The 27,733-nt window shown below is 42.0% G+C and overlaps 1 protein-coding gene across 35 annotated transcripts in view; it reads left to right on the forward strand.

Annotated features, from left to right (window-relative positions):
* Positions 1 to 27,733, forward strand: part of LOC144734361 (IgGFc-binding protein-like) — a 149,977-nt gene that overhangs the window by 64,427 nt on the left and 57,817 nt on the right. For 20 of the 35 annotated variants that reach the window (XM_078616468.1, XM_078616471.1, XM_078616479.1 and 17 more), the window contains exons 49-77: positions 2,279 to 2,423; positions 2,754 to 2,786; positions 3,344 to 3,591; positions 4,180 to 4,354; positions 4,903 to 5,014; positions 5,334 to 5,431; positions 5,827 to 6,003; positions 6,644 to 6,846; positions 10,593 to 10,737; positions 11,068 to 11,100; positions 11,658 to 11,905; positions 12,494 to 12,668; positions 13,217 to 13,328; positions 13,654 to 13,751; positions 14,147 to 14,323; positions 14,963 to 15,165; positions 19,601 to 19,745; positions 20,076 to 20,108; positions 20,664 to 20,911; positions 21,481 to 21,655; positions 22,204 to 22,315; positions 22,641 to 22,738; positions 23,131 to 23,307; positions 23,949 to 24,151; positions 24,358 to 24,505; positions 26,603 to 26,719; positions 26,890 to 26,943; positions 27,117 to 27,230; positions 27,549 to 27,611. In XM_078616468.1, the coding sequence (XP_078472594.1) occupies positions 2,279 to 2,423; positions 2,754 to 2,786; positions 3,344 to 3,591; positions 4,180 to 4,354; positions 4,903 to 5,014; positions 5,334 to 5,431; positions 5,827 to 6,003; positions 6,644 to 6,846; positions 10,593 to 10,737; positions 11,068 to 11,100; positions 11,658 to 11,905; positions 12,494 to 12,668; positions 13,217 to 13,328; positions 13,654 to 13,751; positions 14,147 to 14,323; positions 14,963 to 15,165; positions 19,601 to 19,745; positions 20,076 to 20,108; positions 20,664 to 20,911; positions 21,481 to 21,655; positions 22,204 to 22,315; positions 22,641 to 22,738; positions 23,131 to 23,307; positions 23,949 to 24,151; positions 24,358 to 24,505; positions 26,603 to 26,719; positions 26,890 to 26,943; positions 27,117 to 27,230; positions 27,549 to 27,611 (4,069 nt within the window). The remainder of the gene's footprint in view (positions 1 to 2,278; positions 2,424 to 2,753; positions 2,787 to 3,343; positions 3,592 to 4,179; positions 4,355 to 4,902; positions 5,015 to 5,333; positions 5,432 to 5,826; positions 6,004 to 6,643; positions 6,847 to 10,592; positions 10,738 to 11,067; positions 11,101 to 11,657; positions 11,906 to 12,493; positions 12,669 to 13,216; positions 13,329 to 13,653; positions 13,752 to 14,146; positions 14,324 to 14,962; positions 15,166 to 19,600; positions 19,746 to 20,075; positions 20,109 to 20,663; positions 20,912 to 21,480; positions 21,656 to 22,203; positions 22,316 to 22,640; positions 22,739 to 23,130; positions 23,308 to 23,948; positions 24,152 to 24,357; positions 24,506 to 26,602; positions 26,720 to 26,889; positions 26,944 to 27,116; positions 27,231 to 27,548; positions 27,612 to 27,733) is intronic. The other 15 variants (XM_078616470.1, XM_078616480.1, XM_078616490.1 and 12 more) reach the window with 7 other exon arrangements.

Here is a 27,733-nt window from a genome sequence, read left to right on the forward strand (position 1 = left end):
CCCAAATAGCCATCAGGTCTCTTCTCAAACAAAACATCCAGGAATGGTAGCTTACCATCCTTCTCCACTTCCATGGTGAATTTTATGTATGGGTGTATGGAATTAATGTGGTTGAGAAATTGGTTCAATGCTGGCCGGCCATATGGCCAAATGATGCAATTGTCATCTACATATCTCGTCCACAAGGAAGGACGTAGGGTGGATGTCTGGATGGTATCTGTTTCAAATTTCTCCATGAAAACATTCACTATCACTGGTGATAAGGGGGGACCCATAAGGGTACCTTCATTTTGTTTGTAGAAAGTACCATTCCAGGTGAAGTAAGTAATTTTCAATTATTGCTATGGTGGCAGGTACAGGAACCTTGGTGAACAGAGAGACAACATCAAAGCTGACGAGAAAATCATCAGGGGACAGTGAAATTCCCTTGATTAGAGAGACCAAGTGAGCTGAGTTATGTACTGCTGAGGTCGTCTTGCCAGTGAATGGAAGCAAGTTATCAGACAGAAAACGGGCCAGTTTGTAGGTAGGTGACTTGATAGTGGAAATGATGGGCCGAAGTGGAGTGCCTACTTTATGGATCTTAGGAATACCATAGAATCTGGGTGGTATAGTAGCAGAAGGTTTTAGGGAGAGCTGTTTGGCTGGCTCGAATAGAGAAATGTAACTGGTAATGATATTGTTGTTTTTGTAGTCAGGCTGTTAGGAGGATCTTTGTTGATTTTGGTATAACTGCCATCATTAAGAAGGTATTGGATTTTGTTGTTGTATGTGGTTTTTATCCATGATGACAGTAGCATTGCCCTTGTCGGCCGAGAGGATGACCATGTCCTCTGTCTATTTAAGTTTTGCGAGTTCAGAGTGCTCGTCTTTGCTGATGTTACTAATGGGTTTCTTAGCATGTTTAAGGATGGTGGCAATTTCAGATCTAGCAACGTCTGTCGGGATGTGTCCCAAGCGTTTGAGGGCTAATTCGACCTAGGGGATTATATCATCCACTGGGATGTTAAGAGTGACTGCTAAATTCTACCTTTTCGCTAGACCCGATTTTAGGCTGTTGGAAATTGGGGTGTTCCTCTGATTGATGACAATCTTGTTAACATCTAACTTTTTAACGTGTGGATCTGGCTTCTTTTTTGACAGGAGGTTGAATTTAGCGATCAAGTTAACTTTACATTTGGTTGACATTGAAGTAGCAGAGGAGACTGTCATGTTATCTAAATGGTCCTAATCTGAAGTGGAAATTTTCTGTTAATATTAAGTATGATTGTAAGAGAGTCTTGTCAAATCGGAGCAATCTTATTTTCTCTGAGATTAGTGATAGGCTGGCTTTAAACAAGATCCGTTTAGCGTTAGGATAAGTGACAGCAAGCAGATGTGATTGTAATTGCGATCGGTATTACCTTGTTATCATGGCATCTCTTGAGGAAGGTTAGCAACTCGATTAGTTGAGCCTTCTTGTCTCGTTGTCTGTTAAAAGCTCTAACAGATGTGTGAAAACCCTCCCCGTTGAGGCGGTTCAATCTAGATTTGAAGTTTTTGTGACTGCAGGGATCCATACTCTTTGGATCTTTCGGTAAAGTCTCGTAGGTATAAAATAAAATAAATTACATCACGACGTTTCGGGTGCAACACAAGCGTCCGTCATCAGGTGGGACAACCACAGCAAGAAACAATTTTGAAGTGGGGAAAAGTGCTGTCCCACCTGATGACGGACGCTTGTGTTGCACCCGAAACGTCGTGATGTAATTTATTTTATTTTATACCTACGAGACTTTACCGAAAGATCCAAAGAGTATGGATCCCTGCAGTCACGAAAACTTCAAATCTAGTTTCTCATCTTTATTTAATCTTATTTCACGTCTTTTATTACAGCTTTTGTTTGTAAATTTTAATACACCATAACAAACTTATTGTTTGACAATTTCTTCTCGTTCCCAAGTATTGATGAGTACAGGTATCTTTTTGTTGCAAATTCCTGAAATCTTAAAGCAACCCATTTAACCTACTGTAAACAGGCAATGGGTTCAGGAATATGGATCTAATCGGAATTATACAAAATATATATTTTCAAATATATATATTCATATAATGAAGGCATCTCCATGCTGTGTATATCACCGTGTCAAGCATGGAGATTGTTTAACCACTCTTCTTCACCCTGCTCCACGAGAACTGGTGAAAATGAGCTGAGGACTGGTTCAGAGATTACTTTATGACAGTGTGGTCTGTGTTAGAGAGTGCAATGGAGGTAACGCGTGCGTGTTGTGTGTCTCAGATCGGGGAGAGCTGGTTTGAGTCGCAGGACTGCAGCCAGCGCTGCATCTGTGTCAATCCTGGCAATGTGAACTGTGGGGCCTGGGTCTGTGAGGACGACGAGACCTGCAGTGTGGAGGACGGCATCCTGGGCTGCCATGGCTCAGGTGAACCACTCACTGCAGTTTGCGAATTCTGCTTTTTTCAAAAGTTCCATCGTAGTTGCGCTCTTCATATTCATGTTTCACACCATGTCTCTCTGGAGGCCACGTTGTCACCAACAACTCTTTGGAGCTCGGGCTTGTTCAGTCCTTGGTCCTCAGATCTGGAACACTCTGCCCTAAGGCCTGCGCGTGACCTCTGAGATTCTTCCTTTTAGAAATAGTTTTTGTCATTAAGCAGGATTGGTGCAGGGAGACACTTTAAAGAATCTAATTTAGTTTTGTCAGATGCACTTGGTACTAATCTGTTCTCTTTTTTCATTGGCGTCGAAACAGGGCCAACAGTGCCACCAACAACCCCGCCAAAATGTAAGAAAGTTGCATCATGAGCATGTTAACTAAATACATCGCACTACATTAACACATCAAACACTATGCTAACACATCCCACACACTACAAGGGGATGACATGGTGCAGTGAATATCACATTTCAATTTGGACCCAGTGACATAAGTAAAATTCCTGCCCATGACTAACTTCAATGGCAATTCATATTTGAACCAATCCTGGGCCCACACTTCACCAACCCCCAGTGACCAGCGTAGTTAAGTTTAATAAAAAAAAAAAACTCCGTATGATCGACATGGTGTGGGGAGACTTTCATTCATGAATGGATTGACAAAATGTCTTGTAAATTATTCACCGTATTGTGTTTTTACAATATGAGGTTGACTTCGAAGCGTTAAATGGCAATGAGCACCACCCACTCGTTTAAGAAATTATACACTTTAACTCTGATTATAAAAACACATGGATATTCACGGGTGCATATTTTTTAGAAGCTTAATATTTACATGCCAAAGGCAAAAATGTCTCAAAAATAATTTCCGGTTAATTCGAAAATAATCCTTTTCTCTTTATTCAGCGCCTGGCGACTGCGTGATCACTGGAGACCCTCACTACATCACTTTCGACAAGACGACGCACCACTTCATGGGCGAGTGCAGCTACACGGCAGCCATCCCGTGCAACCAGAGCTCCACCCTGCCCCACTTCAACGTGGAGACAACAAATGAGTTCCGGGGCGGCAGCACGGCCGTGTCTTACGTCAAGGAGGTCCACGTGGATGTCTACGGCCACAGGTTCACCTTGGCCAAAGGACGCCGGGTGCTGGTGAGGGTTTCACTTCACACTTGAATTGTTATTTGCACAGAGCCGGTGCGTGCCATCCAGGAGCCATCACTACAAGGCACAACACTGTCTCTTCGAGTGATATCTCAATAACCATATTGTTCCTCATCGTGATTTATTCATTGTATTGTCCTAAAGCGACTTCCCTTTTAAACAAGTGTTACTCTGCATTTAACAATGTCCACGGTGTCGCCTGATGCTTGAAAGATGCTACCTTCGCTTTTTCCTCCTTTATATTTGTATCTTGTATTGTTGAAATGATGTACGCAGCCGTGGCGTGTCGCCTCATTTTTCTCACTCGTGTGTGAATAAACGAATATATATGTATAACTTGATATTTGGAAATTTTATTGGGGAGTTAGGAATTGACCTTCTAAAGAAAGACGTAAAATACGTGAATATTCAATCGATGTTTATGCCATAATTCATCGAAGGAAATATGCTGATGTTACAAAAAATAGTGGATAAAATATGCCTAATAAACAATATATTTAGTTTACGATAATGCACTGTGCATTATTGATCCTCCTGCGAGGTCTCTACATAAAATGCTCTGTGTTTTGTTTACAGGTGGATGGGCTGCGCGTGACTCCACCGTTCCTCATGTCCGGGGTGTACATCCAACTGAGTGGATCCTACGTTGTGCTCGAGACCAATTTCAATCTGGTTGTTCGGTTTGATGGGAACCACCATGTGGAGATACTCGTGCCTGGAGAATACGCGGGGCAACTGTGCGGAATATGCGGTGAGTTGATCTCCTGGGAGAATAACACAATAAGCAGCTGACTGGACAATGTAGAATAAAAAACATGTCATTGTTGTTGACACGGGGGTTACAGTTAGGAGAGTATGAACAGGGCCTTTTATAAGCGTGGCGAATGGACGAATGCATGGATGTCGACAGCGCAGCTGAGCAAGGACAACATAACAGCCTGGAGAGGCAGCTGTTCGCTGCACAGATGAGGAGTTAGCCAAGTGAGGAAACCTCATATGGTGACTAAGAGAGAGAGAAACGTGACTGCAGTGGTAGCATACAAGCACTGAAGTCGAGTTGGAAAAATGTACTTCTGTTGTGGAGAGCAATTCTAAAAGAGATCAAATGTCAGCTACCTGTCCATTTTGCACGTATTAATTGGAAAACACTGCAGGCTTCAATTTCAACCATAGAGCATTATCAGCCATGCATTCCAACTAAAATGAAATCGTTGACGCATTCCATTAAAAAGAGATGTTTTGCATGTAAACCATCTAGATTGCAAATACAATAATGGAACGATTTGTGTTGTTTTACAGGGAACTTTAATGGAGATGGTTCAGATGACAATCTGAAGCCGGATGGGTCAGCAGCGGCCTCATCAAGCGAGCTGGGAAACAGCTGGAGAGTGTTCAACAGTTCTGATGATGAGTGAGAATCCGTTCTTCTCAATTATTTCCATGCACTTCTGCTAATTACAACAGTGCCATTGCAAAAGCCTCTGGATAATACACATGGAAGACATTGGTATTGACAGCCATTCGAGATAGATAAGAAGTGGCAATCATGAGCCCCATGCTGACATTATATCTGACTGTTGTGCCACTGATGTTGTATTTGTGTCAGCTGTTTGGGCTACATTGAGTTATCTTCATGATGATGATGATTAATGACGACTGTGATTATGTTACCAGTGATGTTTTCTCTGTCAAACTCGGTGATAGTAACCTGCGCGTCTGTTTGTTGACAGTTGCCAAGATGATACCGGGGAAATACCTCCATGTGATGAGAATGACAAGAACCTGTATGAATCGGATACGTTCTGTGGAATAATCACTGACCCTGAGGGTGGGTATTGCTCTCCATTAAGTTCAGCTGTTAACTCGTAACTGTGCATGATAATGGACTTCATTATATTGCAGACATTGTGGCATTTCCACTCCATGGAGCTATACCCACAACAAGTTAACCTGTGTGATGGGCTTTCAATTCTAGTTGGCATAATGTTTTTATTATTATTATCACTTTTAAAAATATAGAGGCTAAGACATTTTTATTACACGTATTCTTTTTCAAAACTCTTTCGCTATCCATGATGACATTGTTTCTACAGATAATTAGCGTTCAAAGTTGTGTTGCTATTAATGGGGGCACAGTGCACAAACCATTTCACCGTTGCTGCATCAAGAGGAGTGATGTGCCGATGCCACTAACACTGACATCGTGTTTCTCGCTTCAATCAGGAGCTTTCAAAGAGTGCCACGCGGTGCTGCCTCCACAAGTCTTCTTCGACAACTGCGTGTTCGACCTGTGTGCCACGGACGGGGACCATGGCTCGTTGTGCCAAGCCCTGCAGGCCTACGCCGACCAGTGCGCCCAAGCTGGGGTCATAGTCACGTGGAGGAACAACACCTTCTGCCGTGAGTGCCGCACCTGCTGTGATGTCACCGCCACACTGATTGCCCAGCCATTAAATTTGATTGTGATTTGATGGACATGTGATCGTAAATCTGCTAATCTATAGATGCCTAGATACACCACGCAATTTTGATATAATGAGTGAAATTCAAACCTAACTAGGGTTCTCCATTGCATGACAGATGCATTGTTAATAGTGCGGGTGTATTATCCATGAATACTCACCATCTGCTTTAAATTGGATGCTACAGATTCCCTGACATTTTAAACAAAGTGGCCTTTTGTGTGATGGTGTTGTTGAAATTTGCTAAATGTCTAAAATGATCTGCCAATTTCTCGATCTGGATTACAAATAACAACATTGCTCTTACTGGCAGACTAATTTCGATGACAAGCTGGTGCTCAGTCACCTCGTGCTGCCCAGAGTCAGCTGCCAATATCCAGCTACATTTGAATATTTACGCGATCTAACCCAAAAAAAACCTGTTATGGATTATATTGGTCACGAAAGCCTATATGTAAAACGGCATTTTGAATGTTTGAGGTAATATGTGGCTCAATGTGTTTTAATTGTTTGAAGTATTTAAGCACCATTTGAATTCGAAGATTATTAAAGATTATTGTTGTGTGTGGCACCCACAGCATTCCCGTGTGAACCTGGCAGCCACTATGAGAGCTGTGCCCCACCGTGCCCGGCCACCTGCAGCAACGCAAATCCCCCGGGTGGCTGCAACCAGCAATGTGCGGAGGGCTGTGTCTGTGACGACGGCTTTGTCCTCTCTGGGGACAAGTGTGTCCCCACAGAGCAGTGCGGTTGCCTGGATAACAATGGCCACTACCATCCGGTGAGCTAAACTAAATTACAAAGAAAAAACAAAAATTTCTGCGCATGTAGATTCCTCTCATATTCCTGTGTTCTGTACTGCCCAACAAGTTGAAGTGTCCGTAATGATAAAAAAAAGAATTCACAGTCATAAGAGTTCTGGTGATGTCACTGCACCTTCACTCCTATATTTTATAATACAGCATCACTGATGTGACGGCCCAGTAATATTCCTGACGGAAAATATAAGTGAAAATCTCACTTATTACTGAGATCTCAAATTCATTTGGGACAGTCTGGCACACACAGCAACGAATGACCAATATGAGATGTTTGCAATTTTTTTATTTTGTCATCTTTGCTCTTTGGTTCTTTTGGTAAAGTCACGTAGGTATAAAATAAAATAATTAAAATCACGACGTTTTGGGCACAACACAAGCATCCATTATCAGGTGGAACAACCACAGCAAGAAACAATTGCTGAAGTGGTCAAAAGGGCTGCTGTAACAAGAGGCTATATAGGATAAGAGAGTGGGGAGGAGCCAGGCAGGAGAGATAGAGAGGTGGGTGTGGGGGAGGGGGAGAGTAGTGCTGCTCACTGGAGGGATCAAGGAGCGAGCAAGAACAAAATGCCGGGGGGAGGGGGGGGGGGAGTGGGCGGGGCTGGGAATGGGAGGCTGAAGAAACTGGAGATGCGCATATGAAGGCAACACCATAACGCAGTTAATGTTTTACCTGGTAAATAACATCCTTACAATGATTGCTCAATTTGTATCCATCTTCTCGGTTGAAGTTATGTCTATGTTTATATATCTGGATGGCTTCATAAACCAACCTTTGATCGTAGCCCGACGGTTTGCAGAGTACCTTGGTCTCGGATAAAAACAATATCATGAGAGCGCACAGCGTTATAGCAATGGTCAGCCACGGCGGAGGTATTAGTACTGCCGTGTTTCAGATCTGAATTGTGCTCGTGAACACAGTCCAAGATATGTCGTTTCGTTTCCCCAATGTAACACCCACCACAAGTGCAACTTAGTTTGTAGACTCCAGGATATTGCATGTCAGGAATGACATCCTTCACAGATGGGATTAGATCACGGATTTTGTGTATTATACTAAATTGGACTTGGATCTTATGTTTGTTTAAGATTGGGAAATATTTTTGGAAACGCCTTCTATGTATGGTAACGTGATGGTTTTGATCAGCGTCTCAGGCGTTTGTTTCTCCATGGTTGGAGAAACAGCTTTGCGGATAATGCGGTCCGAGTACCCATTCATCTTGAGAGCCTGGTGTACGTGTTCCAGTTCACTGGCTATGTGGTGTTGGTCAGAAATGCAGTGGGCCCTATGGTGTAGTGTTTTGATGATATGCCAGACGGTGGTGGGAATCAGGTTTCAGATCGGAATCTGTGTGGGTGGATTTCCTGTAGACAGAATGTCCCAAATAGCCATCAGGTCTCTTCTCAAACAAAAACATCCAGGAATGATAGCTTACCATCCTTCTCCACTTCCATGGTGAATTTTATAGATGGGTGTATGGAATTAATGTGGTTGAGAAATTGGTTCAATGCTGGCCGGCCATATGGCCATATGACGAAATTGTCATCTACATATCTCTTCCACAAGGAAGGACGTAGGGTGGATGTCTGGATGGTATCTGTTTCAAATTTCTCCATGAAAACATTCACTATCACTGGTGATAAGGGGGGACCCATAAGGGTACCTTCATTTTGTTTGTAGAAAGTACCATTCCAGGTGAAGTAAGTGTTGGTAAGGCAGTGCCTAACCAGAGTAGTAACATCAGGGTTCAGTCCATGTTGGACAAAATTTTCAATTATTGCTATGGTGTTAGGTACAGGACCTTGGTGAACATCAAAGCTGACGAGAAAATCATCAGGGGACAGTGAAATGCCCTTGATTAGAGAGACCAAGTGAGCTGAGTTATGTACTGCTGAGGTCGTCTTGCCAGTGAATGGAAGCAAGTTATCAGACATAAAACGGGCCAGTTTGTAGGTAGGTGACTTGATAGTGGAAATGATGGGCCGAAGTGGAGTGCCTACTTTATGGATCTTAGGAATACCATAGAATCTGGGTGGTATAGTAGCAGAAGGTTTTAGGGAGAGCTGTTTGGCTGGCTCGAATAGAGAAATGTAACTGGTAATGATATTGTTGTTTTTGTAGTCAGGCTGTTAGGAGGATCTTTGTTGATTTTGGTATAACTGCCATCATTAAGAAGGTATTGGATTTTGTTGTTGTATGTGGTTTTTATCCATGATGACAGTAGCATTGCCCTTGTCGGCCGAGAGGATGACCATGTCCTCTGTCTATTTAAGTTTTGCGAGTTCAGAGTGCTCGTCTTTGCTGATGTTACTAATGGGTTTCTTAGCATGTTTAAGGATGGTGGCAATTTCAGATCTAGCAACGTCTGTCGGGATGTGTCCCAAGCGTTTGAGGGCTAATTCGACCTAGGGGATTATATCATCCACTGGGATGTTAAGAGTGACTGCTAAATTCTACCTTTTCGCTAGACCCGATTTTAGGCTGTTGGAAATTGGGGTGTTCCTCTGATTGATGACAATCTTGTTAACATCTAACTTTTTAACGTGTGGATCTGGCTTCTTTTTTGACAGGAGGTTGAATTTAGCGATCAAGTTAACTTTACATTTGGTTGACATTGAAGTAGCAGAGGAGACTGTCATGTTATCTAAATGGTCCTAATCTGAAGTGGAAATTTTCTGTTAATATTAAGTATGATTGTAAGAGAGTCTTGTCAAATCGGAGCAATCTTATTTTCTCTGAGATTAGTGATAGGCTGGCTTTAAACAAGATCCGTTTAGCGTTAGGATAAGTGACAGCAAGCAGATGTGATTGTAATTGCGATCGGTATTACCTTGTTATCATGGCATCTCTTGAGGAAGGTTAGCAACTCGATTAGTTGAGCCTTCTTGTCTCGTTGTCTGTTAAAAGCTCTAACAGATGTGTGAAAACCCTCCCCGTTGAGGCGGTTCAATCTAGATTTGAAGTTTTTGTGACTGCAGGGATCCATACTCTTTGGATCTTTCGGTAAAGTCTCGTAGGTATAAAATAAAATAAATTACATCACGACGTTTCGGGTGCAACACAAGCGTCCGTCATCAGGTGGGACAACCACAGCAAGAAACAATTTTGAAGTGGGGAAAAGTGCTGTCCCACCTGATGACGGACGCTTGTGTTGCACCCGAAACGTCGTGATGTAATTTATTTTATTTTATACCTACGAGACTTTACCGAAAGATCCAAAGAGTATGGATCCCTGCAGTCACGAAAACTTCAAATCTAGTTTCTCATCTTTATTTAATCTTATTTCACGTCTTTTATTACAGCTTTTGTTTGTAAATTTTAATACACCATAACAAACTTATTGTTTGACAATTTCTTCTCGTTCCCAAGTATTGATGAGTACAGGTATCTTTTTGTTGCAAATTCCTGAAATCTTAAAGCAACCCATTTAACCTACTGTAAACAGGCAATGGGTTCAGGAATATGGATCTAATCGGAATTATACAAAATATATATTTTCAAATATATATATTCATATAATGAAGGCATCTCCATGCTGTGTATATCACCGTGTCAAGCATGGAGATTGTTTAACCACTCTTCTTCACCCTGCTCCACGAGAACTGGTGAAAATGAGCTGAGGACTGGTTCAGAGATTACTTTATGACAGTGTGGTCTGTGTTAGAGAGTGCAATGGAGGTAACGCGTGCGTGTTGTGTGTCTCAGATCGGGGAGAGCTGGTTTGAGTCGCAGGACTGCAGCCAGCGCTGCATCTGTGTCAATCCTGGCAATGTGAACTGTGGGGCCTGGGTCTGTGAGGACGACGAGACCTGCGGTGTGGAGGACGGCATCCTGGGCTGCCATGGCTCAGGTGAACCACTCACTGCAGTTTGCGAATTCTGCTTTTTTCAAAAGTTCCATCGTAGTTGCGCTCTTCATATTCATGTTTCACACCATGTCTCTCTGGAGGCCACGTTGTCACCAACAACTCTTTGGAGCTCGGGCTTGTTCAGTCCTTGGTCCTCAGATCTGGAACACTCTGCCCTAAGGCCTGCGCGTGACCTCTGAGATTCTTCCTTTTAGAAATAGTTTTTGTCATTAAGCAGGATTGGTGCAGGGAGACACTTTAAAGAATCTAATTTAGTTTTGTCAGATGCACTTGGTACTAATCTGTTCTCTTTTTTCATTGGCGTCGAAACAGGGCCAACAGTGCCACCAACAACCCCGCCAAAATGTAAGAAAGTTGCATCATGAGCATGTTAACTAAATACATCGCACTACATTAACACATCAAACACTATGCTAACACATCCCACACACTACAAGGGGATGACATGGTGCAGTGAATATCACATTTCAATTTGGACCCAGTGACATAAGTAAAATTCCTGCCCATGACTAACTTCAATGGCAATTCATATTTGAACCAATCCTGGGCCCACACTTCACCAACCCCCAGTGACCAGCGTAGTTAAGTTTAATTAAAAAAAAAAACTCCGTATGATCGACATGGTGTGGGGAGACTTTCATTCATGAATGGATTGACAAAATGTCTTGTAAATTATTCACCGTATTGTGTATTTACAATATGAGGTTGACTTCGAAGCGTTAAATGGCAATGAGCACCACCCACTCGTTTAAGAAATTATACACTTTAACTCTGATTATAAAAACACATGGATATTCACGGGTGCATATTTTTTAGAAGCTTAATATTTACATGCCAAAGGCAAAAATGTCTCAAAAATAATTTCCGGTTAATTCGAAAATAGGCCTTTTCTCTTTATTCAGCGCCTGGCGACTGCGTGATCACTGGAGACCCTCACTACATCACTTTCGACAAGACGACGCACCACTTCATGGGCGAGTGCAGCTACACGGCAGCCATCCCGTGCAACCAGAGCTCCACCCTGCCCCACTTCAACGTGGAGACAACAAATGAGTTCCGGGGCGGCAGCACGGCCGTGTCTTACGTCAAGGAGGTCCACGTGGATGTCTACGGCCACAGGTTCACCTTGGCCAAAGGACGCCGTGTGCTGGTGAGGGTTTCACTTCACACTTGAATTGTTATTTGCACAGAGCCGGTGCGTGCCATCCAGGAGCAATCACTACAAGGCACAACACTGTCTCTTCGAGTGATATCTCAATAACCATATTGTTCCTCATCGTGATTTATTCATTGTATTGTCCTAAAGCGACTTCCCTTTTAAACAAGTGTTACTCTGCATTTAACAATGTCCACGGTGTCGCCTGATGCTTGAAAGATGCTACCTTCGCTTTTTCCTCCTTTATATTTGTATCTTGTATTGTTGAAATGATGTACGCAGCCGTGGCGTGTCGCCTCATTTTTCTCACTCGTGTGTGAATAAACGAATATATATGTATAACTTGATATTTGGAAATTTTATTGGGGAGTTAGGAATTGACCTTCTAAAGAAAGACGTAAAATACGTGAATATTCAATCGATGTTTATGCCATAATTCATCGAAGGAAATATGCTGATGTTACAAAAAATAGTGGATAAAATATGCCTAATAAACAATATATTTAGTTTACGATAATGCACTGTGCATTATTGATCCTCCTGCGAGGTCTCTACATAAAATGCTCTGTGTTTTGTTTACAGGTGGATGGGCTGCGCGTGACTCCACCGTTCCTCATGTCCGGGGTGTACATCCAACTGAGTGGATCCTACGTTGTGCTCGAGACCAATTTCAATCTGGTTGTTCGGTTTGATGGGAACCACCATGTGGAGATAATCGTGCCTGGAGAATACGCGGGGCAACTGTGCGGAATCTGCGGTGAGTTGATCTCCTGGGAGAATAACACAATAAGCAGCTGACTGGACAATGTAGAATAAAAAACATGTCATTGTTGTTGACACGGGGGTTACAGTTAGGAGAGTATGAACAGGGCCTTTTATAAGCGTTGCGAATGGACGAATGCATGGATGTCGACAGCGCAGCTGAGCAAGGACAACATAACAGCCTGGAGAGGCAGCTGTTCGCAGCACAGATGAGGAGTTAGCCAAGTGAGGAAACCTCATATGGTGACTAAGAGAGAGAGAAACGTGACTGCAGTGGTAGCATACAAGCACTGAAGTCGAGTTGGAAAAATGTACTTCTGTTGTGGGGAGCAATTCTAAAAGAGAAAAAATGTCAGCTACCTGTCCATTTTGCACGTATTAATTGGAAAACACTGCAGGCTTCATTTTCAACCATAGAGCATTATCAGCCATACATTTCAACTAAAATGAAATCGTTGAGGCATTCCATTAAAAAGAGATGTTTTGCATGTAAACCATCTAGATTGAAAATACAATAATGGAACGATTTGTGTTGTTTTACAGGGAACTTTAATGGAGATGGTTCAGATGACAATCTGAAGCCGGATGGGTCAGCAGCGGCCTCATCAAGCGAGCTGGGAAACAGCTGGAGAGTGTTCAACAGTTCTGATGATGAGTGAGAATCCGTTCTTCTCAATTATTTCCATGCACTTCTGATAATTACAACAGTGCCATTGCAAAAGCCTTTGGATAATACACATGGAAGACATTGGTATTGACAGCCATTCGAGCTCGAGATAGATAAGAAGTGGCAAACATGAGCCCCATGCTGACATTAGATCTGACTGTTGTGCCACTGATGTTGTATTTGTGTCAGCTGTTTGGGCTACATTGAGTTATCTTCATGATGATGATGATTAATGACGACTGTGATTATGTTACCAGTGATGTTTTCTCTGTCAAAGTCGGTGATGGTAACCTGCGCGTCTGTTTGTTGACAGTTGCCAAGATGATACCGGGGAAATACCTCCATGTGATGAGAATGACAAGAACCTGTATGAATCGGATACGTTCTGTGGAATAATCACTGACCCTGAGGGTGGGTATTGCTCTCCATTAAGTTCAGCTGTTAACTCGTAACTGTGCATGATAATGGACTTCATTATATTGCAGACATTGTGGCATTTCCACTCCATGGAGCTATACCCACAACAAGTTAATCTGTGTGATGGGCATTCAATTCTAGTTGGCATAATGTTTTTATTATTATTATCACTTTAAAAAATATAGAGGCTAAGACATTTTTATTACACGTATTCTTTTTCAAAACTCTTTCGCTATCCATGATAACATTGTTTCTACAGATAATTAGCGTTCAAAGTTGTGTTGCTATTAATGGGAGCACAGTGCACAAACCATTTCACCGTTGCTGCATCAAGAGGAGTGATGTGCCGATGCCACTAACACTGACATCGTGTTTCTCGCTTCAATCAGGAGCTTTCAAAGAGTGCCACGCGGTGCTGCCTCCACAAGTCTTCTTCGACAACTGCGTGTTCGACCTGTGTGCCACGGACGGGGACCACGGCTCGTTGTGCCAAGCCCTGCAGGCCTACGCCGACCAGTGCGCCCAAGCTGGGGTCATAGTCACGTGGAGGAACAACACCTTCTGCCGTGAGTGCAGCACCTGCTGTGATGTCACCGCCACACTGATTGCCCAGCCATTAAATTTGATTGTGATTTGATGGATATGTGATCGTAAATCTGCTAATCTATAGATGCCTAGATACACCACGCAATTTTGATATAATAAGTGAAATTCAAACCTAACTAGGGTTCTCCATTGCATGACAGATGCATTGTTAATAGTGCGGGTGTATTATCCACGAATACTCACCATCTGCTTTACATTGGATGCTACAGATTCCCTGACATTTTAAACAAAGTGGCCTTTTGTGTGATGGTGTTGTTGAAATTTGCTAAATGTCTAAAATGATCTGCCAATTTCTCGATCTGGATTACAAATAACAACATTGCTCTTACTGGCAGACTAATTTCGATGACAAGCTGGTGCTCAGTCACCTCGTGCTGCCCAGAGTCAGCTGCCAATATCCAGCTACATTTGAATATTTACGCGATCTAACCCAAAAAAACCTGTTATGGATTATATTGGTCACGAAAGCCTATATGTAAAACGGCATTTTGAATGTTTGAGGTAATATGTGGCTCAATGTGTTTTAATTGTTTGAAGTATTTAAGCACCATTTGAATTCGAAGATTATTAAAGATTTTTGTTGTGTGTGGCACCCACAGCATTCCCGTGTGAACCTGGCAGCCACTATGAGAGCTGTGCCCCACCGTGCCCGGCCACCTGCAGCAACGCAAATCCTCCGGGTGGCTGCAACCAGCAATGTGCGGAGGGCTGTGTCTGTGACGACGGCTTTGTCCTCTCTGGGGACAAGTGTGTCCCCACAGAGCAGTGCGGTTGCCTGGATAACAATGGCCACTACCATCCGGTGAGCTAAACTAAATTACAAAGAAAAAACAAACATTTCTGCGCATGTAGATTCCTCTCATATTCCTGTGTTCTGTACTGCCCAACAAGTTGAAGTGTCCGTAATGATAAAAAAAAGAATTCACAGTCATAAGAGTTCTGGTGATGTCACTGCACCATCACTCCTATATTTTATAATACAGCATCACTGAAGTGACGGCCCAGTAATATTCCTGACGGAAAATATAAGTGAAAATCTCACTTATTACTGAGATCTCAAATTCATTTGGGACAGTCTGGCACACATAGCAACGAATAACCAACATGAGATGTTTGCATTTTTTATTTTGTCATCTTTGCTCTTTGGTTCTTTTGGTAAAGTCACGTAGGTATAAAATAAAATAATTAAAATCACGACGTTTTGGGCACAACACAAGCATCCATTATCAGGTGGAACAACCACAGCAAGAAACAATTGCTGAAGTGGTCAAAAGGGCTGCTGTAACAAGAGGCTATATAGGATAAGAGAGTGAGGAGGAGCCAGGCAGGAGAGATAGAGAGGGGGGTGTGGGGTAGGGGGAGAGTTGTGCTGCTCACTGGAGGGATCAAGGAGCGAGCAAGAACAAAATGCCGGGGGGAGGGGGGGGGGGAGTGGGCGGGGCTGGGAGTGGGAGGCTGAAGAAACTGGAGATGCGCATATGAAGGCAACACCATAACGCAGTTAATGTTTTACCTGGTAAATAACATCCTTACATCTAGATTTGAAGCTTTCGTGACTGCAATGATTCATATTCTTAGTTTTTTTTTTCTTCGGTAAAATCACGTAGGTAAAAACATTAAAAAGTAAAATAAAATAAAAATAAAAATCATGACGTTTCGGAGGCAACACAAGCTTCCGTCTTCAGGTGGTACCGTCACAGCCACGACAGCTGTATCAAGTAAATGAGAGATTGCAGGAGTTACCACTGCGTTTATATAATGGTTGGAGAAGGTGGTGGGGCAAGGGCCGCATACTTATTATTAATATGGTAAGGTGAGGCTTGAGACTAAGAATAGACTGCATAACAAAGGCTGAGCCTTTGTTATGGAGAGGTGCGATTTGTGACTCAACCTGTAACAAGAAGACCACCACTAAACATGGTAAAACAGTAATGGTTGTCTGTCAAATAAGATTGGCAAATAAGTGTAGTTAAATCTTTTTTGCATGGTTAATCACATCTTTCCAATGATTACTCAGTTTGTAACCGTCATCACGGTTGAAATTATGTCTGTGTTTGTATATTTGTATGGCTTCGTGTACAAACCTTTGATGGTAGCCAGGAGGTTTGCAGAGAACCTTGGTCTCGGAAAATACAATTTCATGAGAGCCCACCGAGTTGTAGCAATGATCGGCAACGGCCGAAGAATCAGTTCTGCCGTGTTTCAGATCTGACTTGAGCACAAGTCAGATCTGCCGTGTTTCAGATCTGAAAAAAAACCTAAGAACATAATTACAATGATTACTCAATTTGTATCCATTTTCTCGGTTGAAGTTATGTCTATGTTTATATATCTGGATGGCTTCATAAACCAACCTTTTATCGTAGCCCGACGGTTTGCAGAGTACCTTGGTCTCAGATAAAAACAATATCATGAGAGCGCACAGCGTTATAGCAATGGTCAGCCACGGCAGAGGTATTAGTACTGCCGTGTTTCAGATCTGAATTATGCTCGTGAACACGGTCCAAGATATGTCGTTTCGTTTCCCCAATGTAACACCCACCACAAGTGCAAATTAGTTTGTAGACTCCAGGATATTGCATGTCAGGAATGACATCCTTCACAGATGGGATTATATCACGGATTTTGTGTATTGTACTAAATCGGACTTGGATCTTTTGTTTGTTTAAGATTTGGAAATATTTTTGGTAACGCCTTCTATGTATGGTAACGTGATGGTTTTGATCAGCGTCTCAGGCGGTTGTTTCTCCATGGTTGGAGAAACAGCTTTGCGGATAATGCGGTCCGAGTACCCATTCATCTTGAGAGCCTGGTGTACGTGTTCCAGTTCACTGGCTATGTGGTGTTTGTCAGAAATGCAGTGGGCCCTATGGTGTAGTGTTTTGATGACATGCCAGACGGTGGTGGGAATCAGGTTTCAGATAGGAATCTGTGTGGGTGGCTTTCCTGTAGACAGAATGTCCCAAATAGCCATCAGGTCTCTTCTCAAACAAAACATCCAGGAATGGTAGCTTACCATCCTTCTCCACTTCCATGGTGAATTTTATGGATGGGTGTATGGAATTAATGTGGTTGAGAAATTGGTTCAATGCTGGCCGGCCATATGGCCAAATGACGCAATTGTCATCTACATATATCGTCCACAAGGAAGGACGTAGGGTGGATGTCTGGATGGTATCTGTTTCAAATTTCTCCATGAAAACATTCACTATCACTGGTGATAAGGGGGGACCCATAAGGGTACCTTCATTTTGTTTGTAGAAAGTACCATTCCAGGTGAAGTAAGTAATTTTCAATTATTGCTATGGTGGCAGGTACAGGAACCTTGGTGAACAGAGAGACAACATCAAAGCTGACGAGAAAATCATCAGGGGACAGTGAAATTCCCTTGATTAGAGAGACCAAGTGAGCTGAGTTATGTACTGCTGAGGTCGTCTTGCCAGTGAATGGAAGCAAGTTATCAGACAGAAAACGGGCCAGTTTGTAGGTAGGTGACTTGATAGTGGAAATGATGGGCCGAAGTGGAGTGCCTACTTTATGGATCTTAGGAATACCATAGAATCTGGGTGGTATAGTAGCAGAAGGTTTTAGGGAGAGCTGTTTGGCTGGCTCGAATAGAGAAATGTAACTGGTAATGATATTGTTGTTTTTGTAGTCAGGCTGTTAGGAGGATCTTTGTTGATTTTGGTATAACTGCCATCATTAAGAAGGTATTGGATTTTGTTGTTGTATGTGGTTTTTATCCATGATGACAGTAGCATTGCCCTTGTCGGCCGAGAGGATGACCATGTCCTCTGTCTATTTAAGTTTTGCGAGTTCAGAGTGCTCGTCTTTGCTGATGTTACTAATGGGTTTCTTAGCATTTTTAAGGATGGTGGCAATTTCAGATCTAGCAACATCTGTCGGGATGTGTCCCAAGCCTTTGAGGGCTAATTCGACCTAGGGGATTATATCATCCACTGGGATGTTAAGAGTGACTGCTAAATTCTACCTTTTCGCTAGACCCGATTTTAGGCTGTTGGAAATTGGGGTGTTCCTCTGATTGATGACAATCTTGTTAACATCAAACTTTTCAACGTGTGGATCTGGCTTCTTTTTTGACAGGAGGTTGAATTTAGCGATCAAGTTAACTTTACATTTGGTTGACATTGAAGTAGCAGAGGAGACTGTCATGTTATCTAAATGGTCCTAATCTGAAGTGGAAATTTTCTGTTAATATTAAGTATGATTGTAAGAGAGTTTTGTCAAATCGGAGCAATCTTATTCTCCCTGAGATTAGTGATAGGCTGGCTTTAAACAAGATCCGTTTAGCGTTAGGATAAGTGACAGCAAGCAGATGTGATTGTAATTGCGATCGGTATTACCTTGTTATCATGGCATCTCTTGAGGAAGGTTAGCAACTCGATTAGTTGAGCCTTCTTGTCTCGTTGTCTGTTAAAAGCTCTAACAGATGTGTGAAAACCCTCCCCGTTGAGGCGGTTCAATCTAGATTTGAAGTTTTTGTGACTGCAGGGATCCATACTCTTTGGATCTTTCGGTAAAGTCTCGTAGGTATAAAATAAAATAAATTACATCACGACGTTTCGGGTGCAACACAAGCGTCCGTCATCAGGTGGGACAACCACAGCAAGAAACAATTTTGAAGTGGGGAAAAGTGCTGTCCCACCTGATGACGGACGCTTGTGTTGCACCCGAAACGTCGTGATGTAATTCATTTTATTTTATGCCTACGAGACTTTACCGAAAGATCCAAAGAGTATGGATCCCTGCAGTCACGAAAACTTCAAATCTAGTTTCTCATCTTTATTTAATCTTATTTCATGTCCTTTATTACGGCTTTTATTTGTTAATTTTAATACACCATAACGAACTTATTGTTTAACAATTTCTTCTCGTTCCCAAGTATTGATGAGTACAGGTATCTTTTTGTTGCAAATTCCTGAAATCTTAAAGCAACCCATTTAACCTACTGTAAACAGGCAATGGGTTCAGGAATATGGATCTAATCGGAATTATACAAAATATATGTTTTAAAATATATATTAATATAATGAAGGCATCTCCATGCTGTGTATATCACCGTGTCAAGCATGGAGATTGTTTAACCACTCTTCTTCACCCTGCTCCACGAGAACTGGTGAAAATGAGCTGAGGACTGGTTCAGAGATTACTTTATGACAGTGTGGTCTGCGTTAGAGAGTGCAATGGAGGTAACGCTTGCGTGTTGTGTGTCTCAGATCGGGGAGAGCTGGTTTGAGTCGCAGGACTGCAGCCAGCGCTGCATCTGTGTCAATCCTGGCAATGTGAACTGTGGGGCCTGGGTCTGTGAGGACGACGAGACCTGCGGTGTGGAGGACGGCATCCTGGGCTGCCATGGCTCAGGTGAACCACTCACTGCAGTTTGCGAATTCTGCTTTTTTCAAAAGTTCCATCGTAGTTGCGCTCTTCATATTCATGTTTCACACCATGTCTCTCTGGAGGCCACGTTGTCATCAACAACTCTTTGGAGCTCGGGCTTGTTCAGTCCTTGGTCCTCAGATCTGGAACACTCTGCCCTAAGGCCTCCGCGTGACCTCTGAGATTCTTCCTTTTAGAAATAGTTTTTGTCATTAAGCAGGATTGGTGCAGGGAGACACTTTAAAGAATCTAATTTAGTTTTGTCAGATGCACTTGGTACTAATCTGTTCTGTTTTTTCATTGGCGTCGAAACAGGGCCAACAGTGCCACCAACAACCCTGCCAAAACGTAAGAAAGTTGCATCATGAGCATGTTAACTAAATACATCGCACTACATTAACACATCAAACACTACGCTAACATATCCCACACACTACAAGGGGATGACATGGTGCAGTGAATATCACATTTCAATTTGGACCCAGTGACATGAGTAAAATTCCTGCCCATGACTAACTTCAATGGCAATTCATATTTGAACCAATCCTGGGCCCACACTTCACCAACCCCCAGTGACCAGCGTAGTTAAGTTTAATTAAAAAAAAACTCCGTATGATCGATATGGTGTGGGGAGACTTTCATTCATGAATGGATTGACAAAATGTCTTGTAAATTATTCACCGTATTGTGTTTTTACAATATGAGGTTGACTTCGAAGCGTTAAATGGCAATGAGCACCACCCACTCGTTTAAGAAATTATACACTTTAACTCTGATTATAAAAACACATGGATATTCACGGGTGCATATTTTTTAAAAGCTTAATATTTACATGCCAAAGGCAAAAATGTCTCAAAAATAATTTCCGGTTAATTCGAAAATAATCCTTTTCTCTTTATTCAGCGCCTGGCGACTGCGTGATCACTGGAGACCCTCACTACATCACTTTCGACAAGACGACGCACCACTTCATGGGCGAGTGCAGCTACACGGCAGCCATCCCATGCAACCAGAGCTCCACCCTGCCCCACTTCAACGTGGAGACAACAAATGAGTTCCGGGGCGGCAGCACGGCCGTGTCTTACGTCAAGGAGGTCCACGTGGATGTCTACGGCCACAGGTTCACCTTGGCCAAAGGACGCCGGGTGCTGGTGAGGGTTTCACTTCACACTTGAATTGTTATTTGCACAGAGCCGGTGCGTGCCATCCAGGAGCCATCACTACAAGGCACAACACTGTCTCTTCGAGTGATATCTCAATAACCATGTTGTTCCTCATTGTGATTTATTCATTGTATTGTCCTAAAGTTTTTACTCCGCATTTAACAATGTCCACGGTGTCGCCTGATGCTTGAAAGATGCTACCTTCGCTTTTTCCCCCTTTATGTTTGTATCTTGTATTGTTGAAATGATGTACGCAGCCGTGGCGTGTCGCCTCATTTTTCTCACTCGTGTGTGAATAAACGAATATATATGTATAACTTGATGTTTGGAAATTTTATTGGGGAGTTAGGAATTGACCTTCTAAAGAAAGATGTAAAATACGTGAATATTCAATCGATCTTTATGCCATAATTCCTCGAAGGAAATATGCTGATGTTACAAAAAATAGTGGATAAAATATGCCTAATAAACAATATATTTAGTTTACGATAATGCACTGTGCATTATTGATCCTCCTGCGAGGTCTCTATATAAAATGCTCTGTGTTTTGTTTACAGGTGGATGGGCTGCGCGTGACTCCACCGTTCCTCATGTCCGGGGTGTACATCCAACTGAGTGGATCCTACGTTGTGCTCGAGACCAATTTCAATCTGGTTGTTCGGTTTGATGGGAACCACCATGTGGAGATAGTCGTGCCTGGAGAATACGCGGGGCAACTGTGCGGAATCTGCGGTGAGTTGATCTCCTGGGAGAATAACACAATAAGCAGCTGACTGGACAATGTAGAATAAAAAACATGTCATTGTTGTTGACACGGGGGTTACAGTTAGGAGAGTATGAACAGGGCCTTTTATAAACGTGGCGAATGGACGAATGCATGGATGTCGACAGCGCAGCTGAGCAAGGACAACATAATAGCCTGTAGAGGCAGCTGTTCACAGCACAGATGAGGAGTTAGCCAAGTGAGGAAACCTCATATGGTGACTAAGAGAGAGAGAAACGTGACTGCAGTGGTAGCATACAAGCACTGAAGTCGAGTTGGAAAAATGTACTTCTGTTGTGGGGAGCAATTCTAAAAGAGATCAAATGTCAGCTACCTGTCCATTTTGCACGTATTAATTAGAAAACACTGCAGGCTTCATTTTCAACCATAGAGCATTATCAGCCATTCATTCCAACTAAAATGAATTCGTTGAGGCATTCCATTAAAAAGAGATGTTTTGCATGTAAACCATCTAGATTGCAAATACAATAATGGAACGATTTGTGTTGTTTTACAGGGAACTTTAATGGAGATGGTTCAGATGACAATCTGAAGCCGGATGGGTCAGCAGCAGCCTCATCAAGCGAGCTGGGAAACAGCTGGAGAGTGTTCAACAGTTCTGATGATGAGTGAGAATCCGTTCTTCTCAATTATTTCCATGCACTTCTGCTAATTACAACAGTGCCATTGCAAAAGCCTCTGGATAATACACATGGAAGACATTGGTATTGACAGCCATTCGAGCTCGAGATAGATAAGAAGTGGCACACATGAGCCCCATGCTGACATTTGATCTGACTGTTGTGCCACTGATGTTGTATTTGTGTCAGCTTTTTGGGCTACAGTGAGTTATCTTCATGATGATGATGATTAATGACGACTGTGATTATGTTACCAGTGATGTTTTCTCTGTCAAACTCGGTGATGGTAACCTGCGCGTCTGTTTGTTGACAGTTGCCAAGATGATACCGGGGAAATACCTCCATGTGATGAGAATGACAAGAACCTGTATGAATCGGATACGTTCTGTGGAATAATCACTGACCCTGAGGGTGGGTATTGCTCTCCATTAAGTTTAGCTGTTAACTCGTAACTGTGCATGATAATGGACTTCATTATATTGCAGACATTGTGGAATTTCCACTCCATGGAGCTATACCCACAACAAGTTAACCTGTGTGATGGGCATTCAATTCTAGTTGGCATAATGTTTTTATTATTATCACTTTAAAAAATATAGAGGCTAAGACATTTTTATTACACGTATTATTTTTCAAAACTCTTTCGCTATCCATGATGACATTGTTTCTACAGATGATTAGCGTTCAAAGTTGTGTTGCTATTAATGGGAGCACAGTGCACAAACCATTTCACCGTTGCTGCATCAAGAGGAGTGATGTGCCGATGCCACTAACACTGACATCGTGTTTCTCGCTTCAATCAGGAGCTTTCAAAGAGTGCCACGCGGTGCTGCCTCCACAAGTCTTCTTCGACAACTGCGTGTTCGACCTGTGTGCCACGGACGGGGACCACGGCTCGTTGTGCCAAGCCCTGCAGGCCTACGCCGACCAGTGCGCCCAAGCTGGGGTCATAGTCACGTGGAGGAACAACACCTTCTGCCGTGAGTGCAGCACCTGCTGTGATGTCACCGCCACACTGATTGCCCAGCCATTAAATTTGATTGTGATTTGATGGACATGTGATCGTAAATCTGCTAATCTATAGATGCCTAGATACACCACGCAATTTTGATATAATAAGTGAAATTCAAACCTAACTAGGGTTCTCCATTGCATGACAGATGCATTGTTAAATGTCGGGTGTAATATCCATGAATACTCACCATCTGCTTTACATTGGATGCTACAGATTACCTGATATTTTAAACAAAGTAGGCTTTTGTGTGATGGTGTTGTTGAAATTTGCTAAATGTCTAAAATGATCTACCAATTTCTCGATCTGTATTACAAATAACAACATTGCTCTTACTGGCAGACTAATTTCGATGACAAGCTGGTGCTCAGTCACCTCGTGCTGCCCATAGTCAGCTGCCAATATCCAGCCGCCTTTGATTATTAATGCGATTTAACCCAAAAAAAAAACTGTATTATGGATGACATTGGTCATGAAAGCCTGCGTGTAAAACCGCCTTTGAATGTTTGAGATAATATGTGGCTCATGGTGTGTTAAGTTTTTCAAGTATTTAAGCACCATTGGAAATCAAAGATTATTAAAGATTATTGTTGTGTGTGGCACCCACAGCATTCCCGTGTGAACCTGGCAGCCACTATGAGAGCTGTGCCCCACCGTGCCCGGCCACCTGCAGCAACGCAAGTCTCCCGGGTGGCTGCAACCAGCACTGTGCGGAGGGCTGTGTCTGCGACGACGGCTTTGTCCTCTCTGGGGACAAGTGTGTCCCCACGGAGCAATGCGGTTGCCTGGATAACAATGGCCATTACCATCCGGTGAGTTAAGCAAAGATGTGTACGTAAATCCCTATCCTAGGCTTTGTGTTTGATACAGAACCAACACAAGTTTGAATCTTCCTTAATTAAAATAGTATTTCAAGTCACAGTCAAAAGCATTCATGTTTTTATTTATTTACTCGTCATCGTATAAGAGCTAAAAGGTTAACTGAGATGTTTCTAAAGACATTGCATTTGTATCTCAGCTCGGGGAGAGCTGGTTTGAGTCGCACGACTGCAGCAAGCGCTGCATCTGTGTCAATCCTGGCGGCGCTGTCAGCTGTGACGCCTGGGTCTGTAAGGACGATGAGATCTGCAGTGTGGAGGATGGCATCCTGGGCTGTCACACACAGGGTGAGTGCTCCCTGCCTGACTTTTCAGTCTACATATAATGCTCTGAAACATTGTTCTCCAGGTCCAGATGATCACACCCCAAAACTGTACACTAATTTATCCAGTGTAATGTTGTGGACGGGTTGCCCGGATGAAACTAAATATGGATAATTCCAAACATAAATTCTACAAAAACATATTTCTTAGTTAGATAGAATGGGGATGAATACATAATAATGACTTCTCTCGCACCATAACATAGCAAGCCATTGGAAGGTTGCTAAACAGAATGTGTAGAATGTGTTGTCTATCTTTATTGTTTCATAAAGTAATAAGTATTTTTGCTGACATGTTGAATTATTGCCATAACCTTTGCAATAATTCATCATGAAGCAGGGGTAGCTCAGAATTCAACCAGCCCACACGTAAAACTTAAAATATTTATGTTACAATCAAGGATAACCTGCCCACACATAATGAGATTTAATTGTATTTGTGTCCGAATTATTATTCATTGTCTTTGACCAAAGCACTTTAATTGCACCCCATCAACTTAGACGTTGTCAGCGAAGCAGCATTGAGCCTGATAAGTTCTTGGATGGGTTACCAGCAAGGCTTGGGGCTATAAGAATGCAATAATATATAATTATTGTAACTTCTTATGTGTGTGGGTTATCTCCAGGTACTCTGGTTTCCTCCCACATGGCCAAACTTCTAAACAAAACTCTCTTGAAACTTAGTGAGCTTTTCCTGAATGTATAATTGGCATCCTAATTTTTTAAAGAGATGGATAGCTTAATATTTATTTTTCAATGACACTCTTTGGTCTACTTTCAATCAACAACAGTAACAACAATGTTATAACCACAACCATAACCACATTCTAACCACAACCATAAGCACATAATTTCAACTATAAACACATGATCACAACTACAGTATAAGCACATTATAACCACAACCATAACCGCATTACAACCACAACCATAAGCACAACAATGCATTGGAAACTGGCCCGATTACAAATTTCACCACCAAATCCAGACCGTACCAGCTGAGCCTGAGCGCAAAGCGGGGGAGGGGGTAGGATGCATGCGAACATTGCCGAATAAAACAATACAAATGTGTCTGTTTCAGCATGAGTTAACGTCCAATAATAGATACATGGTATTTATATTTGTATGTATATTCGCATACCTTAAATTTCGATTTAAAGCTTTCGTGACTGCAGGGATTCATCTTCTTGGTTCTTTCGGTAAAGTCACGTAGAAGGAAAATAATAAAATAATAAAAATAAAACATAATAAAATAATTCTCACGACGTTTCGGCCACAACGCAAGCAGCCGTCTTCAGGTGGAGAACAGGTCTGTCGAGAGACAGACCTGCGTTGTGGCCGAAACGTCGTGAGAATTATTTTATTATGTTTTATTTTTATTATTTTCCTTCTACGTGACTTTACCGAAAGAACCAAGAAGATTCGCATACCTTTTACACTCTTTTCTCGGAATGCCCTCAGCAAGAGACCATGTTTCGATTTTTATCCATGTTTTCCTCCATGTAGCGTTTGAGAGATTCAGAGTGTGACAGATGGACAGACGAATGGATACATGCGAATTTTATATATAGATAGAAATAGACATCTTAGTGTGTATTATATATGCTGTGTATAACAACAAAAATGTAAATATTAAAAATTACCAAAGGAATTCAAAACGAATGGCAGAACATGTTTTTATAACAGAATCATGTAAAATAGACAATGTTTTTTGTGCATGAAAAGAGTGTCAGGAATGATGGTGGAGAGGTTTTGTGAGAAAAGTGGAGTAAAAGCCTTCGAAATGTTTAGGACACTGGATACCAAGAGTGAATTGGCTAAAAAAGGACATTGCACCCACTCCACAGTCAAGTGAACTACATCAGCATATCCAGAGGATACATCTCCAGCAATGTATTCTAAATGGCAGCTTGGATATATTTTAAGCCATTTACTTTGGTAAATTTAAAGACAATATGTAACATATTTGACAATTTACCATGAAAAGGTCAGCATTCTCACAACTCTGTATTAATACCAAATACACATTTGCATGAACTAATTCGCGATGTGGTATCATCAGAGTCGACACCAGCACCAACTCCATCAGCACCAGCTCCACCACAGTCAACAGATTTACCAGCAACTGAATTCCCAATACCAACAACAAAGTCACCATCAACAATATCATCACCACCAAGTAAATATACCAAATACAGCACTTAATACATTGTTTACTCTCAGACAACATGAAAAATGTCACTGAATATTGGTTTAGCAGCACTAATATACATTTCTTATGAAATCTTAATTCAAAAATCCTCAAGAGCTAATTGATGACCTGTATATTACATTTCTTACACAATAAAGGCACCGATGCCCCATCAACATCAGCACCAAATCCTCCAGCACAATCGACACCAGGTAAATGCACACAATACAAATATATGACATAAAGATCACAGCACGGTAATAATACATGATTTACCACCAAACATCATTGTTTTAACAAAAGGGTTACGATTATAAACGTCAATGCAATACAATCTTGCACAAATGATGCACTTCTTATTTGCGTGTAACATTATCTAATGAAGGCACTGAAGCCCCTCCTTTCGACTCAACATCAGCTCCGCCGCAGACTACAGATTTACCACCAACTGTATTTCCGACATCGACAACAAAATCACCATCAGCAGCGTCAACACCAAGTAAATGCACCTAACATGAACATGACAATACTACGGCACTACGTTAAGATCTTTTACAACGAAGCACAATTCATTTTGCCGCAATAATAAATACAATTCAAAACATTTTTAAATGTACAAAAACACTTGTACACTTAAATATAAATTGATCTCACAAAAAGAAACCACTTTTCATGCAAAAACAGGTTTGCAGTAGAATACATAATAATTTCACAAGACCGATTTCAATTTCAATGCTGATGGATGTCTTCTTCACAACGACTACTGAAACGCCAAAAACCTATAGATTTCCCTGCTGTGTTCTTTGTTCTTTAAAAGGCACTGAGGAGCCATCGTTAGAATCAACATCGGCATCAAATCCTCCAACAAAATCGACACCAGGTAAATGCATTCAATAGAAAACATCGCATTGAGATCACAGCACAGTATACATATGACATTGAGATCACAACACCGTAACAATACATGATTTACCACCAAACATCATTGTGATACGTAATAAA

This window comes from Lampetra planeri, chromosome 51 (genome assembly GCF_965212315.1).
Source record: "Lampetra planeri chromosome 51, kcLamPlan1.2.h2, whole genome shotgun sequence".
NCBI classification, from domain to species: Eukaryota; Metazoa; Chordata; class Hyperoartia; order Petromyzontiformes; family Petromyzontidae; genus Lampetra; species Lampetra planeri.